The sequence below is a fragment of the Muscardinus avellanarius genome (genome assembly GCF_963383645.1).
Source record: "Muscardinus avellanarius genome assembly, chromosome: 1".
NCBI classification, from domain to species: Eukaryota; Metazoa; Chordata; class Mammalia; order Rodentia; family Gliridae; genus Muscardinus; species Muscardinus avellanarius.
The window spans coordinates 234,497,610-234,514,104 of NC_137786.1; the positions used below are offsets into that span (position 1 = coordinate 234,497,610).

Here is a 16,495-nt window from a genome sequence, read left to right on the forward strand (position 1 = left end):
GGCCGGTGCTCCCTGCCCCTGGCCCAGTCCGCCGAAAGCCACAGGCTGGGCCCCCACTATCCTCTTTATTTTCTTTCTTTTTTCTTTTTTCTTGATGGAACCCAGAAACATTTTACCTCTGAGCTATAACACCAGCCCTATTTTTTAGTCTTTTTATTTTTATTTATTTGTTTAGTTTTGCGGGTCTGGGGATGGAACCCCTGAGCTACACCGCCAGCCCTATGTTTTATTCTTTATTTTTAAACAGGGTCTCACTAGGTTGCGGAGGGCCTCACTAAGTAGCTGAGGTGGTCTGAGAATGACAATTCTCCTGTGTCAGCTTCCCGAATGCTGGGATTACAAGCATGCAACACTGTGCCCAGCTATTCTTTTTGTTTGTTTATTGGTACTGGGGGTGGAACCCAGAGGCTTTCTACTTCCGGGCTATCCTCCCAGACCCAATTTTTTTTTATATTTTATTTTGAAACAGGGTCTCACTAAGTTACCGAGAGCCTCACTAAGTAGCTGAGGCTGGCTTCGAACTTGAGTGATCTTCCTGTCTCAGCCTCCCAAACGCTGGGATTACAAGGGTGTGCCACCATGCCTGGCTCTATACTTCATTTTGAAACAGGGTTTCACTAAGTTGTGGAGGGCCTCACTAAGTAGCTGAGGCTGGCCTCGAACCTGTGATCCTCCTGTCTCAGCCTCCCAAGTACTGGGATTACATGCATAAAGCACCATCCCTGGATTTTTATTTTTGTTTTGAAACATGGTCTTACTAAGTTGTAGAGGGCCTCACCAAGTAGCTGAGGGTGCCCTTGAACCTGTGATCCTATCTCAGCCTCCCAAGTACTGGGATTACATACTTGTGCTACCATGCCTGTTAGCCTGTTTCTGAGGGAGATCGCTGTGAGCTGGGAGACGGGAGCGCTTTGCTAGGGCTCACGCAGGTAAGGAAGGACAGCAGTCTGCCCAGCGGTGGCTTGACCCCCAGCCACCGCCAGCCTTGGCCCCAGGCTGAGCCATTCCCGGACCAGCCCTGCACTTGAGGCCTGAGAGGCGGGGTCACTCTGCTCACCCTCTTACCCCAGAAGAAAAATGTGGTTGGACTGGTGGGAGGGGAACAAGGTCTTGCTGTTCTCTTGGAGATTGCCCCGGGGAGGTCAAAGTGGACTTCAGGATCCTCGGCACCTGCTGTCCCTCATCACCTCCAATCAAGCCCCCCTTGCCTGGCAGGTGCCCTTCTGAACGTTAGCACAACCTTTGTTAATAGAACCCTTCAGCTGGGTGTGGCCTGTAATCCCAGAACCTGGGGGCCTGAGACAGGAGAATGGCAGGTTCAAGGCTAGCCTCGGAAACTTAGTGAGACCCTGTTTCAAACTAAAGAAATAAAATAGGGCTGGGCATGCTGGCGCACGACTGTAATCCTAGCATCGGGAGCTGAGAGGTGAGGATTGCAGGTCGTGGATAGCCTTAGCTACGTAGTGAGGCCCTTTACCACTCAGTGAGACCCTGTTTCAAAATAAAGCATTAAGCCGGGCGTGGTGGCGCACGCTTGTCATCCCAGCATTTGGGAGGCTGAGACTGGAGGATCACGGTTCGCGGACAGCCTCAGCTACTTAGTGAGGCCCTCTGCAACTCAGTGAGACCCGGTTTCAAAATAAAGAATAAAAAATAGGGCAAGGGGTATAGCTCGGAGGTCAGATGCCCCTGGGTACCATCCCCAGACCCGCAAAAAAAAAAAAAAAAAAAAAAAAAAAAAAGCATTAAAAATTAGGAGCCAGGAGTGGTGGCGCACACTTGTAATCCCAGTACTGGGAAGGCTGAGACAGGAGGATCGCGGTTCACAGACAGCTTCAGCTACTTAGTGAGGCTCTTTGCAACTCAGTGAGGCCCTGTTTCAAAATAAAGATGGCTTAAGAGACCCTGTTTCAAAAAAAAAAAGGTCTGGGAGTGTAGCCCGGAGGTAGAAGGGTTTCCAGGAACCCCAGTACCACCAAAAATCAGTCAATAAATAAAAACAAATAAATAAATAAAAATAAAAAAGTATAAAATAGGTCTGGGAGTGTAGCCCGGAGGTAGAAGCGTTTCCAGGAACCCCAGTACCACCAAATAAATAAATAAATAATAAAGAAAGAAAAAAAAAGGCTGGCTCACAGGCTTCTCTCAGTTCTCCATCCCCCTCCCCAACCCTCCCCCTGCTGTGATGTCTCCTGTGGGTCCCACCTGGCCAAAAGGCTCGCAGCGCTGCCGCCAGAGCACCTGGGCCACGCAGCTGCGGGTGATGTTCCGCCCTCCCCACTGCCCTCTCTGCCTTTCTCTCCCTTTCTTTTGGTATTAGGGATAGAAAACAGGGGCGTTGTGCCTCTGAGCTACACCCCAGACCTATTTTTTATTCTTTTTTTCTTGAAACAGGGTCTCACTGAGTTGCAGAGGGCCTAAGTAGCTGAGGCTGTCCGCGAACCGTGATCCTCCAGTCTCAGCCTCCCGAATGCTGGCTGGGATTACAAGCCGTGTGCTCCATGCCTGGCTCTGCTGCTGCCCTTTCTGAGCATTCAGATTTGTACATCCCCTAGCCTCTAACACTACCAAATACAAGCAGCGCCCCGTGCTCAGGACAGCAGGTGGGAATACCAAGCAGGAGATGTCACGGAGCCCTGCACGCTAGAGACATCCCCGCCAGTACCCAGGGACGACCGGAGGCCCCGAGGGTGGCAGGGTACTCCACAGAAGACACGTGGGCCACAGGGAGCTGGGATTGAGGGACAGGTCACACAAGGGGCCCGGGCAAATTGCAAGCTGGCTGCCCCTGCCGTGGCAAAGCAGAGACAAGCCGAGCCCCCGAGACGCCACGAGACCCCTAAGGGCGCCACGAACTCGTGGCAGGTGGCGTCCAGCCCATGCCTGGGAGACACTTCCACGGACAGGCATCGGGAGAGGAGGCAGCCCCTCCTGAGCCTTAACTGGTACAAGGGCCAGCTGCACACAGGATCCCGACCCCAGGGGTCTAAGGGCGGGCGAAGAGGTTTGAAGCCCAAGCGGCTTGGTCAGGGCAGAGCCGGCCGGTTCAGGGATTGCAACAGGAAATGGGAGTAGGTTTTGCAAGAGGAAATGTGGGAAAGGGGCCCCATGCCAGTTCTTGATATGCTATTATGTCTAGTACGTTGCACAAGCAATCAATCAGAAACCATTAATAACGCGGGTTGTGAAAGCCCTCAAACGTCATTTTTTATTTTTGTGTGTGGTACTGGAGATTGAACTCAGGGGCATTCTACTATGGAGCTACACTCCAGACCTACTTTTTTTTTTCAATTAAAAAACAAAAATTTTTTTTTTTGGTGGTACTGGGGGTGAAACCCAGGGACATTCTACCTCCAAGCTACATCCCCAGCCCTATTTTTTTTTTTTTTTTTTGTGGTACTGGGGATGGACCCCAGGGGCCTTCTACCTCCGGGGTACACTCCCAGACATATTTTACATTTTATTTGGAAACAGGGTCTCTTAAACCAGCTGAGGCTGGCTTTGAACCTGCGCGATCCTCCTGTCTCAGCCTCCCAAGCGTAGGGATTACAAGCGTGCGCCACTACGCCTGGCCCCTGCCCTATTTTCTATTCTTTATTTATTTTTTATTTTTTTGGTGGTACTGGGGTTCCTGGAAGCCCTTCTACCTCCGGGCTACACTCCCAGACCTATTTTTACATTTTTATTTGGAAACAGGGTTTCTTAAGCCAGCATGGCTGGTTTCGAACCCGCAGGATCCTCCTGTCTCTGCCTCCCAAGCACGGGGATAAGCGTGCGCCACCACACCCGGCTTTATTCTTTATTTTGAAACCGGGTCTCACTGAGTTGCAGAGGGCCTCACTAAGTAGCTGAGGCTGTCCGCGAACCGCGATCCTCAGGTCTCAGCCTCCCGAATGCTGGGATTACGAGCGTGCGCCACCACGCCCGGCTCCCAGCCCTATTTTTTAGTCTATTTTGAAACAGGGTCTCCCTGAGTTGCAAAGGGCCTCAGTAACTGTCCCCGGACCATGATCCTCCGGTCTCAGCCTCCCAGATGCCGGGGTTACAAGCGTGTGCCACCACGCCCGGCCTGATTTTTTTTTTTATGCTGAAACAGGGTTTCACTAAGTCGCGGAGAGCCTAAGTAGCTGAGGCTGGTTGCAACCTGGGATCCTCTCAGCCTCCCAAGTACTGGGATTGCAAGTTGTGCACCACCACACCGGCTCGTTTTGAGGGCAGAGATTTGAGTTCTGGGGCTCGGAAGCTCTGTAGTCTGAAAACAGCCCCGCTCCCAGGAGGAAGACAAGCGCCCCCCCCTCTTCCCTCTGCCGAAGGACCACCAGGGGCGAGACCTCGGCTCACAGCTACCCAAGACCTTCAGAAGCACCCGGTTCACACAGCGCCCAGTGGTCACCACCTCCAGCTGTTCTTCAGATAACAGTGAACACCGGCCAGACTGTTTTAATTTCCGAATTTATTAAAATGATTAACCTCAATACTGCAAGTGCATGTACAAAATATTTGTAAAAAATGTTTTTTTAATGAAACGTTAAAGAACTTACCTCAAATGCTGAAAAAGTCCTTTCTCATTCTTTCAGTACAAGGAATACATTGTATCTCAAAAGTATTACAACTCAGCAAAACAATTTAAAACAGTAATTTGAAAATGATTGAAAATTGAGTACTTTACATAGATTTCTATGATCACCTCCTAATTCTTACAATGCCAAAAAAAAATAAAAATAAAATAAAAACAGAAAAACAACACACACACATCACCAATCATTGCATAAGCTCGAGCTGAAAGGTTTATTGAATGCAACCTCTTCCAGACGGGTCGCGTGGCGCCGCCGCCCCACGCCGTGAGGTCCTACAGCAGATGCGCACGGTCCCGAGGCCCCCCCCCGAACGGAAATAAGGTCCCCTAGAAGGCAGCGGCGGCGGCGGCTGCGTCTTGTGCATTCGACCCCAGGCAGCGATCCCCAGACATCACTGCTCTGCGAGCCGTGGGAAGGGCGGCCTCCAAAGACGAGGCCACGGAAAAATTAAAACAAACACCATAAATAAGTTACTAGAGCTACGCGTCAAAGTGGAGCGACTGGGAAATGTGTTGTTACTCCTTTCCTTAGGACTGAGATTCCTGAAATGGCTATTGTCGGGATTCAAGACACTGTCAGGCCTCCGGGGCTGCGAGGCCGAGGCCGGGCCTCTGCATACAGCCTCCGCCCGCGGGGCCTCCCCTCCCGAGACTCCGCACTGTCTGTTAAGGGTTCTGGTGCCTGGGGACAGGAGTCCTGAGACCCGGGGGGGGGGGGTGCCCCACTTGGTGAGCCTGTGGGGAGGGTCCGCCTCCTGCTTCCAAGTAATACCTGAGGATCAGCCTGCACGGACGACCGAGGAGGAGACTGCGCGGGGCCGCGCAGCGCTCCCGGGGCGCGAGGAGCAGAGGCCGCGGGCCTCGCACGCTGGCACGAGTCCCGCCAGCTTCTGTTTGAAACCTACTGGCGCTGGTTTTAAGGAACTTATTTCCATCGTGCGATAACGGCTAAGCGTCAAGGTCTTCGCCGCTGGACTTTTTTTTTTAATTACCTGCAGGTTCCTTTTTATATTTGAAGACACGGGCTACTTTACTACAGACACTAAACAAACCCCCTAAATTGATTTTACTTAGGAACACTGAGTATCCGAAAGCACATGTACACATTTCCCAGTAAATAAAGAGACCCACTGGTGTCAGACACCTGTTACAGATTTGTATTCCCAAATTCTTTGATCTGAAAAATAATCCAGAGAAACAAGAGAGCCTGGTGTTGAACATAAAGTAGCAATCGAAAATTTGCTCATTAAGTTACTTAAAAGTAATTTCTCAAAGTGCTTCAAAAACAAATTAAATCTGACTCCTCTTTTTGATTAACTGATAATATAATCAAAAAATCTTTGATATTTTCATAACTAACGTAAGCCAAGAACTCCCACTGATGCAGTGCTTAAAACTATATATTTATAATTTCCTATTTTATTGGCATGAATACTTCTAAACTTAAAAACCTTCCTGGTAAGTTCTTTTAATTTCTTATGACAAAATTTTCTCACAACACACAAATATTTACAACATATACATTGTTTTCAGCTCTTTACATTGAATTCCAAAGACAAACATTTTTATAGGTTACCACAGAACAAAAGCTGTGACTCATGTTTTTATTTCATAAACTATTATAAGTTAAAGTGAATAGATTTTTTTTTAATATTCCTTGTAGCGTTTTACAAGTGCAACAGAGAACTTGACATCAAGGGAGCTGTAGTTCATAGACGATGTCGCTCGTGGTCGTCACATTGGTCACAGCACATTTTTGAAAAATAAGCACCAATCATTCTTGCAAAGAACAATTTTATCTAAAAGGGTTGAAACGTGTTAAATACGTCTTTAATTTACATGACAAGCAATAAATACGCCGTTTGCAAACTCGTCCTGCGCACCGCCGGCCGCCCGCCTGGGATGCTTCCCAGGGAAGGCGGCGGGCCGCGGGGTCTAGCAAGAAACCGAAGCCGAGGGTCGTTGCTGGTGATGTTAGCGTATGCTCGAAAGCCTCGGTCTGCTGCTGCTGCGGTGTGTTTTAAATGGTCGTTTGTCCTAAGATGCTCTTGGAGTTAAACTCCGCGGCCTGGGTTCACCGCAGGGCTGGCCGCAGCAGGATTGCACACAGGGAGGCCGTGGGCGGGCGGAGGCGGGCGGGGAGGCGGCCCCCCCCCCCCCCCCGCCTACGCGTTCGGCCGCAGGGACTGGTCCTCCCGCCGCCGCGACGAGATGTCGATGTCGATGGAGTCCTTGCCCACGATGAGCCGCAGGCGCTTGGCGGGCGGCAGCGGGATGAAGTCGTCGTCCAGGTCGTCGTCGTCCGACGCGGCGGCGCCCTCGGGGCCCCGCGGCTCCAGCAGCGCCAGCGGCCCCAGCGGCTCGCGCTCCTCGGCCGCGCCGCGCTGCACCTGGATCTTGAGCTTGGGCCCGGCCGCCGCCGCGCCGCCGCCCAGCCGCGCCACGTACAGCCCGCCCGCGCCGCCGCGCTCGCGGCTCAGCTTGATGCTGATCTTGGGCGAGCCCGCGCCCGGGGCGTCGTGGCGGCCGTCGCGGCGCCGGCGCAGCGTCAGCTTGGGGATGCCCGAGCTGTCCTCCAGCACCAGCTGCGCGTCGTAGCGCGTCACGCGCCGCTTCTTCCTGCTCCGCGCGGTCCTGCAGCCGTCGGCGCGCGGGGGCCGGGGCGCGGGCTCGGCGGGCCCCCGGCCCGGGTCCGGGTCCGGGTCCGGGTCTCGGTCCGGGTCCGGGTCTCGGTCCGGGTCCGGGTCCGGGTCCGGGTCCCGGTCCTGGCGGGGCCCGGGCGCGGCGTCGGCGTCGGCGTCCCTCGGGGGCGAGTCTTGGCCCGGGCCGGGGCCGGGTCCGGGTCCGGGTCCGGGGCTGGGGCTGCGGCTGGGTCCGGGGCCGGGGCCGGGGCTGGGGCTGCGGCTGGCCTCCTCCCCCCGGGCCGGCGGCCTCCCGAGCGGCCTCCCGGGCCGGGCCCTCCTGCGCGGGCTCCCGGGCTCCGCCTGGGGCGGGGCGCCGTCGGGGCCGTCGGGGCCGTCGGGGGGCTCGGTCCGCGAGCGCGCCGAGCGCCGGGTCCGGTAGGCGGCGCAGGGCGCGCGGCGCTCGGGGTCGGCGGCGCCCCGGGGCGGCAGGCTCTTGTACAGCACGACCTTGGGCTCCTTGAGCAGCACGCGGCCGGCCAGCCGGGCGCCCTCGGGCTCGGGCCGGCGGCGGCGGCCCCGCGGCGGCGCCTTGGGCAGCGGCGGCTTGGCCGGCCGGCTCAGCCTCTTTGGTACCCTGGACGTGTTCAGGCGCGCGAGCTTGGATGAGGTAGAGCTGGGAGGCGCGGGGGCTCTCGGCACGGACTGCCGGGGAAGCGTTCTGCCCTTGCTGTTCTGTTTTGCACCAGCTGAAGATCTGCGGTCAGAAGCTGTGGGGTTAAGAAAATAAAAGATGTAAAACTGCTGGGCAACACTCGAGTGCTCAACACGGCTACGCTCCCAGACCTATTTTATATTTTATTTCAAAACAGGGTCTCTTAAGCCAGCAAGGCTGGCTTCAAACTTGCACGATCCTCCTGTCTCCAGCTCCCAAGCACAGGGATTACAAGTGTGCGCCACCACGCCCGGCTCCTATTTTCTATTTATTTATCTTTCTTTTTTTGCAGTACTAGGGATTGAACCCAGGGCCATTCTACCTCCGAGCTACACCCCTAGCCTTATTTTTTATTCTTTATTTTGAAACAGGGTCTCACTAAATTGCAAAGGACATCACTAAGTAGCTGAGGCTGGCTTTGAACCTGCGATCCTCCTGTCTCAGCCTCCCAAGAACTGGGATTACAAGCGTGCGCCACACCTGGCTCTATTTTTTGTTTTGCAATAGATCTCACTAACTTGCTGAGGCTGGCCTAGAACCGAAATCTTCCTGTCTCTGCATCCCAAGTGTGCATGTCTGTGCCATCACACCTGGCTTATTTATTCTGAGAAAGGGTCTTGTTAAATTGCCCAGGCTGACCTCGCATTTACACCCATCCTGCCTCAGCCTCCTGAGTTGCTGGTATTATAGGCATGCACCACCATGCCAAACTCTAATTTAGCATTTTCTCACATAAAAAAATTTAAGGGCTGGGTGTGGTGGCGCACATTCGCCAGGATTGCATGTTTGCGGCCAGTCTCGGCTACTTAGTGAGGCTCTCCTCAATTTAATGAGACCTTGTTTCAAAATAAATAACAAAAAATAGGGTTAGGGGTGTAGCTCAGAGGTACAATGCCCCTGGGTTCCATCTCCAGTGCCACAAAAAAAAAAAAAAAATTTTTTTAAAGAGAGACAGGTATACTGATACTTGCTTATATCTCAGTACTTGGGAAGCTGAGACAGGAGGATCATAGGTTCAAAACCAGCCTCAGAAAGTTAGTGAGGCCCTCTGCAACTCACACCGTTAAAAAAAATAATAATAATAAAATAAAATAAAATAGGACTGGGGTGGGTGTAGCTTAGAGAAAAAAAGCCAGGGGTGGTGGTGAATGCCTGTAACCCCAGCACTTGGGAGGCTGAGACAGGAGGATCGTGGTTCGCAGCCAGCCTCAGCTTAGCGAGGCCCTTTGCAACTCAGTGAGATCCTGTTTCAAAATAAAGTATAAAAAATAGGGCTGGGGGTATAGCTTGGAGGTAGAATGGCCCCTGGGTTCCAACCCCAGTATAACACACAAAAAAAAGAAAAAAATATAAAAAGGAGAAATCTGAAAGTTTACCATAGTTTTTCTTTCACAAATTCTTCTTAAAATAACTTCACATACACTTCTCAAACTTATCCCTCAGTTACTCACAGTAAAGTATATTACTTGGCCGATAATACAGAAGAGAAATATGTGGGCTTTAAGAGAAAACTTCTACCACAATGGTTTCAAACACAAAAAATGGGTCCCAAGAACCAGATATTGTCATTCCCCATAGACATTTACCAACAAGGTGTACTGTTGGAATCTGTTTGCAACTTCAGTCCTGTGAGGCCCGTCGGTGGGTGGCCGAGCGCCCCATCCACTGCGTGGCGAAGGAACTCCCCGGGAGTCGCTGCTCCCTCCAGGGCAGCATGGGAGCGCTGCAGGAGCGACAGGTGCCTGACCTTGTCACTGACTTCCTGTCTTTTATTCTTTTCTCTACTCTTACATTCTGGACTTCTATAGTGTTTTATCAGCCAATTTGCAAGTTACTCAGTTCCCTCGTCCTGCAGCCAAAAACCCTCTTCCTGATTCAAACAAACAAACAAATAAAAACAAACAACGCCCTGAAAAATCACTCAGTGGGGCAGCTCTGATGACGCTCCACTGTCGCCAGAAAGAGTGGATGAAAACCACGACTGCGGCGAGGCCAGCAGGGGCTGCGCAGCAGGGGCTGGTTTCCACCTGCCGGAGGCTCGCCCGGGCAGCTGCGGCCTTCTCTGCAGCTAGGCAAGCAAGTTAGCAGTGGTCAGCTTTTTATTTATTTATTTTTGTACTGGATATTGAACCCAGGGGGCATTCTATCTCTGAGCTACACCCTCTGCCCTTTTAACTTTTTATTTTGAAACAGGAAAGTCTCACTAAATTGCTAAGGCTGGTCTCTAACCTGCAATCCTCCTGTCTCAGCCTCCCAAGACTTGCAATTAAGAGACATGCTTCACCTTGCCTGGCTCATTAGTCTGAGAGGAGTAAAAATGTATAACAAGCACTCGAAAATTACCAAACCACTAAGAGTGGAGGCTCTGTGCTAAGAAATCGGCTAATAAGTGGCTCCAGCAGAATTCATGGCAACGAGACCCAAGGGCAGAACCGACAACACTCCTCCTCGCAGGGCTGCACTGCACGGAGGCAGCTCATTTTTAGAGTCGTAGTATAGTGAAGTCTGAGGACTAGATATGAACTGGAATTACACAGAGCCACTGGCTACAGATTCTTTGACGGACGCGCAGGGCTCTTGGCACAGAGACTGCGCTACAAGGCTCGCCCAAGGCGGATGAGTAGATGTCCACAGAAGCCCGTTGTACAGCTGCTTCCAGGCAGAACCCAAGGAGGGGCTGCATCTGCTGGCTACATTCGCTTGGCAGGGCTTGGCCCTCCCAAATGCAGCTACGAGGCTGCTTTGCTAACCTCGGGCCTCTTCAAGGACTGATCTATGGCCAAGCGCAGTGACCCTCAAACTTGCACTTTCTTCCACACCTGCCGCAGCCCCGCACGACCGTCAGCATCCCTGTGTGCCGCGAGGCAGCCTTCGCTACCTACAGCCTGCCGCGAGATCCGGGAGCGCGTCTCGGACACTGATGGCCATTTTCGACGAGTGCCATCAGAGGCACTCTCCTGGTTTTCCTTCTGTCCGTCTGGCACTGCCAGCTGAGGCCCCGTGCAAGCTCTCCCTGTCCTCCGGGCACCAGGCCTGCCCACGGCTCTCACCATGCACACACCTCCGGTTCCCTGAACACTTGCCCTCGCCGCCAGGCCCCTCGGTTAACATGCCTACACTGCGTTCACCATCGAACCTCTGCAGCTTCCCCATCTGGGCTCTCCACCTCGACCCGGCGCCACACGCCAGCTGCCGGAAGCCACCCTTGACTCTTCCTTCCCTGCCTGCCTTGCCCAGGCAGCAGCCTCAACTGTGAGCCCACCCTGCAAGGCCTGCTTCTGTCCAGGCGCCACAACCTCCTGCCTGCACCAGGGCACTTCCCCTGTCTCTCCCCTGCCTGCCCAGGGTCCGTTCTCTGTGTAGCTACAATGATTTCCCCACTATCGGGTCACTTTTTTTTTTTTTTTTTTTGGTGGTACTGGGGTTCCTGGAAACCCTTCTACCTCCGGGCTACACTCCCAGACCTATTTTTTATACTTTTTTACTTGGAAACAGGGTCTCTTAAGCCAGCGCGGCTGGCTTCAAACCTGCACGATCCTCCTATCTCTGCCTCCCAAGTGCGGGGATTACAAGTGTGCGCCACCACGCCCGGCCTATTGGGTCACTTTTGAAAAGGCTTACCCCTCTGGTAACCTAATGCCTTAAGAATGAAGTCCAAATATGTTAGACTATGGCCACGCACTTCTTCTCCCCTTCCATCGCGGTGCAGCACGCAGCAAGTGAACCCTCTGCTCGTGCTCGCTCGTGTGTCAAATTCCTCTGCTTGCTTTCTTTTTTTTTGTGGTACGGGGCTGGAACCTGGGGGCATTCTACCTCTGAGCTACACCCCCAGCCTAATTCTTTATTCTTTTCTTTATTTTTTTTGGTGGTACTGGGGTTCCTGGAAACCCTTCTACCTCCGGGCTACACTCCCAGACCTATTTTTATTTTTTTATTTTGAAAACAGGGTCTTTTAAGCCAGCGAGGCTGGCTTCGAACCTGCGCCATCCTCCCGTCTCTGCCTCCCAAGCGCGGGGATTACAAGTGTGCGCCACCATGCCTAGCCTGATTCTTTATTCTTTATTTTGAAACAGGGTTTCACTAAGTCTACCTCCAAGCTACACCGCCAGCCCTATTTTCTATTCTTTATTTTGAAACAGGGTCTCACTGAGTTGCAAAGGCCTCGCTAAGTAGCTGAGGCGGGCTGCGAACCTCGATCCTCCTGTCTCAGCCTCCCGAGTGCTGGGATTCCAAGCGTGCGCCCCGTGCCCGGCTCCCTCTGCTTTCAATGTGCTTCACCTGCCACCTTCTTGTCCGCTGGGCCCCAGCTGAGGCAGCGCCTCCCCAGGGGAGCGGCTCATGATGTCCTCTTAAAACTCTTGGTCCCTTCCTGTGTCCCACGGCATCTGGGACTCTCCTGACTTGGTGCTGACTTTTATCATTTAAGAATCCCATTTTAAGGTGATTCTGCGTCTGGGTTCTCCCAGCCGTCCTCTTTGCTGAAAGAGGCAGCGCTGGCCGCCGTGGCAACCGCCGATGAGCGTGCCTCACGCCTGTGTTCTAAGCCAGGCACAAAATGGACTGAACGTCACGCCACGTCCCGAGGTCGCACCTACATACTTGTAGAGTCGGCAAAGCGTTCTCATTCTGAAATGAACGATCTCATCAAAAGCCCAATCAAAGGGTAAGCTCATCAGGCCAAAGGCCAGGGAGACAGGCCAGGCGAGAAGTGTGACCGGGATCAGAGCCCATGGGAGGGCAACGCGTCCTTCACTGCCCACCAAGGGCTGCGTGAGAGCTGAGTGGGGCTGAGAACCTGATCCCAGTGACAGAAAGGCTAGAGGAGGAAGACAGCGGCCACACAAACTACAATCAGTCCCGTGTGCAAAGCATATCGCGAGACAAAGGATCCTGAGCCCAGAGGAGTGAGCTGCGTCTCCGGTTATCCTCGCTTCTCCACTCATTTACCCTGAATGGTATCTTTCCCGGGTGGCCTGGAAAAGCTCCATATAAATGAGCCTGGACAGGAGCTTTAGGTGGAGTACACGTTTCTCTTAGCAACGACTACGTGCCAGGTGCTGTGCAAAATGGCCCCGTTGGTGAGAGCTGGAGAGTGTGCGCCATCATACCGCTGTGACAACCAAGCTCTCACAGTCTGGTGGCCTGATACCATCCATCTACTGAGGAGCAGAAATGGGCTCTGAACTTCGGTCTCTGGTTTGAGATCCCAAGTTCTTAATACCTCTGCTAGGTTGCCTATAAGGCCTGCTGCAGATTATTAGGGTGTCAGTGCCAAAACCTGGGCAAAGAACCCACCGCACGCCTATCGTGGTCACTTAAGGTGCCAGTAAAAACTCAAGGCAGTGTGGCATCCCTAAAGACAGATGACGAGCCACAAAAGGACGTTCCACTATCCACGCGTATGTGACCACAAGGGCCAGCATCTTTGGAACCTGAGAATCCAGCATCGCACAGGACTTCAAAGCTCTATCTCCAGGAGTTGTTAGGCACAAGTCGCGTCACAGGCATGACTGAGCTGGCCAGGGCTACCTGGGGCGGTGTGCTGGAAAGGACACGGCGGCAGCCCGCAGGCTGGCACAGAGGAGTGCAGATCAACAGGAGACAGGAGTCCTGGGTGGGAGGGAGAACAGGCAGCCGGACTCCATGTCCAGGACAGGTGCTCCTTAGGAAGGTAAACTGACCGCAGTGGCCACGTCTTCTGGGTACTGTGTGGACCTGTGACGCTGGCAGCGGCTGTGCACACTTCCAGGCACTGTTCTTTTATTTTTGGTGGTACTGAGGATCGAACCCTTCTACCTCCGGGCTACGCTCCCAGACCTATTTTTTATATTTTATTTGGAAACAGGGTCTCTTAAGCCAGCGAGGCAGGCTTTGAACCTGCGCGATCCTCCCGTCTCCACCTCCCAAGCACTTTACAAGCGTGCGCCACCACGCCCGGCTCAGGCACTGTTCTTAAGGGCCAGGCGAGAAGTGTGACCGGGATCAGAGTATCCTGTATCCTGTATCATGACACTAACTAGGAGAAACTGCACAGACGGCAAGAAACAGGCCTGAGAAAATAGAAAACCCCAATAATGGCACTGTGATTCAGACGTGAGGACTGCTTTTGTGAAAATGGTATCCCCTCCTAGATGCTAAAGCAAACCGTCAAAGTGGAGCCCGCAAGACACCTTCTAAAAACAGGTCCTGCGCGGAAGGGAGAAATCATTTTTCTTCTGACTAGGCAGAAATATTTCTTTATACCAGCTGTTCAAAGAAAGGAGTTCTCTCTAGCTGCCAAGTCCTCCACGAAGCGCAGGGGAGAGGAGCAGCCCGGCAGAGGAGGAGCAGTCCAGATGACAGGCTCCCACCTCCCGCGGCGCGCCGGCTCTGCCCGGCCTGAAAGGAAACACGGAAGAAACGAGAAAACCCTCGTGACCGGACTTCACGCGCAATGGTCTCGGAGATGGCTGAGGCCTGGGCTTCTTCAGAGCACCAAAGCTACCAACTCTTCGCCGTGACTGAGTTAGTTACGTGAACCTCTGGATTACTCCGAATAAGCAAGCTGCAGAAGGGCTATCTGAATAAATCGAGCACCCACATACCGAGGAGCCGCCGGGGAGCGTTGTATTCTAGAGTGCTGAGCTCTCGGCTCAGAGCGTAGCCTTGAGAAAACAGCATGTCTGCTCTGCCGCACTGCCCGCCGCCTGTCTCCAGGCGGAGGCTCAGGCTCCGGGGACTGTCGCGGGGCCCGAGTCTCTTCGTCTGTCTCTCACCAAGAACTAGCGGGTTTTTAATAAGTGTTTTGTTTAGCAATAAATATTCCCTACATGGTTACATAAGTCCACTCAACACCTTCCAAAATGACTTGTACTCTGATCTTTGAAATTAACTGGTGTACTGAGTACAGAACTGTCCACCAGTGATAACGTTAACACAATCACAAACCTCTCGGCCATCACAGAGCCAGTCCCCTGGGCAGCTGTGGCTGTCTCCATGTATGCACAGCAGCATGCACTAAAGGTTTTCACGTTTATGAAACAGGCTTCACAAGTCTCCAGTGTCACCCAGGAACCAGACTCAGAAAGCACATGTTAATTACACTCATTTATTATTCGAATCAACAGTCAACAGTGAGCGATCAACTAGCTCCTCTCTTGCTCACTTTGGACAGTAACTCAACAATCTGGACGAGGCTGTACTACTGCTCTACACTGCAGAGGCCACAGTTGGCCGACTCCAGCGGCAGCAGGCCCGGGGCCCACGGCAGTGACATTCACTCCCGCGGGAGACGCCTCCCCTTGCGGCAGGACTTTCTTAGGGAAGGAAGCCCGGGAGTGGGCTGAAAACATGTGAGGCAGGGGAGGAGCCTAAACCCGCCAGCACTCAGTCCTGAGTGCTCAGAGCCTCGCTGCACTTGAGAAGGCCAGCACAGGCGACTGTGGGGACCACGAGTCAACCCTCCGACCACCGTCTCTGCCAGAGACGCGCCAGCCGGGAGAGCCGCCGCTGCGAGGCGCCCAGAGAACAGGGTGTTACCCAGACGGCGCGGCATCCGGGTCCCGGACGTCCAGCTCCAAGCGCGACGTGCGTCCTCCGCCCGCCCAGGCTTCTTCTCTTCCGCGCTCACGCTTCATGCTCTGTCCAGCTTCCGTGAGCGCTCGACCCAGACACAACTGGCATCTTAAAGCTCGCTTCTTCCTCCTTTCCACTCTCCTACTTGCTGTGGTGTGAATACAACACACCACACCGGGGCCCATCCAAAGGCTCCCTAGCCATGAGTCTACTGCTGGAGCTTGGTGACCTGGGCTCGTTTGGAAAGGTAAGCAGGCAATGCAAACGCGGAAGCCTCGAGGCCAGCAGCTACGGACGCCCGGCCGGCTGGACACTGGCCTCCACCCTGTCCCTCGTCTTCTGCGGGGCCCATGACACCATTGCAACCGTGGCGCTAACACCTTGAGAACGTTTTCCTCAAACACAGATGACACTGGAACGTATATGACGAAGAATTCAACGTTCAGTTACCAAGGCCGTGAAAGCAGTCCAGTGCACGCACTGAGTGTGAGGCGGCCGCCCGCTCTGCCCTCAGAACGCGTCCAGAGCCCGCGGGGCTGCCGAAGCCCCCCCAGGCTCAGGACCTAGACGCTCAGGGCTACTGAAGCATGCTTTAGAAAGCAGAGCCACATGTTAGGAGTGTCTGGCGCTCTCCCTTACTTACTTGCACGGTTGTTTTCCTGAGTGGTGTCTGCGTCAGTGTTAGAGCTGACAGACTGACTGTCTGAACTTTTGCTGCTGTCACCTAACTTTTTAAGCCTATTTAAGCGCTTGTCTGTTTCTCTGAGTCCGTATTTGCTATTGATAACAGGAGCAGGCGCAGGCAGTCCTACTCTGGATTTGAAAGCACCAGTTCCCCGCCTGCAAGACAAAACAGCACAGGTAAGCAAGCAGTACACACACGCTGAACCAAATCAGCTGGTCATCACCTCAAGGGATAGATGACTGAGACCTCGATCACTGCCAGAAAGAGGCCAAGTCTCAGACGCTAAAGGAACATTAATGAATCAACTCAAAGAATCTTTGCCTAGCTGGGTATGGTGGAGCATG

The 16,495-nt window shown here is 53.4% G+C and overlaps 1 protein-coding gene across 1 annotated transcript in view; it reads right to left on the reverse strand.

Annotated features, from left to right (window-relative positions):
* Window positions 1–6,741: 6,741 nt before the first annotated feature.
* KMT5B (lysine methyltransferase 5B) overlaps window positions 6,742–16,495 on the reverse strand; it is a gene marked incomplete at its 3' end in the record, with an annotated part of 53,814 nt that continues 44,060 nt past the window's right edge. The window contains exons 9-11 of the mRNA XM_080693611.1: window positions 16,110–16,306; window positions 7,520–7,967; window positions 6,742–7,444 (exon numbers count right to left, since the gene is read on the reverse strand). Of these exons, the coding sequence (XP_080549737.1) occupies window positions 6,742–7,444; window positions 7,520–7,967; window positions 16,110–16,306 (1,348 nt within the window). The remainder of the gene's footprint in view (window positions 7,445–7,519; window positions 7,968–16,109; window positions 16,307–16,495) is intronic.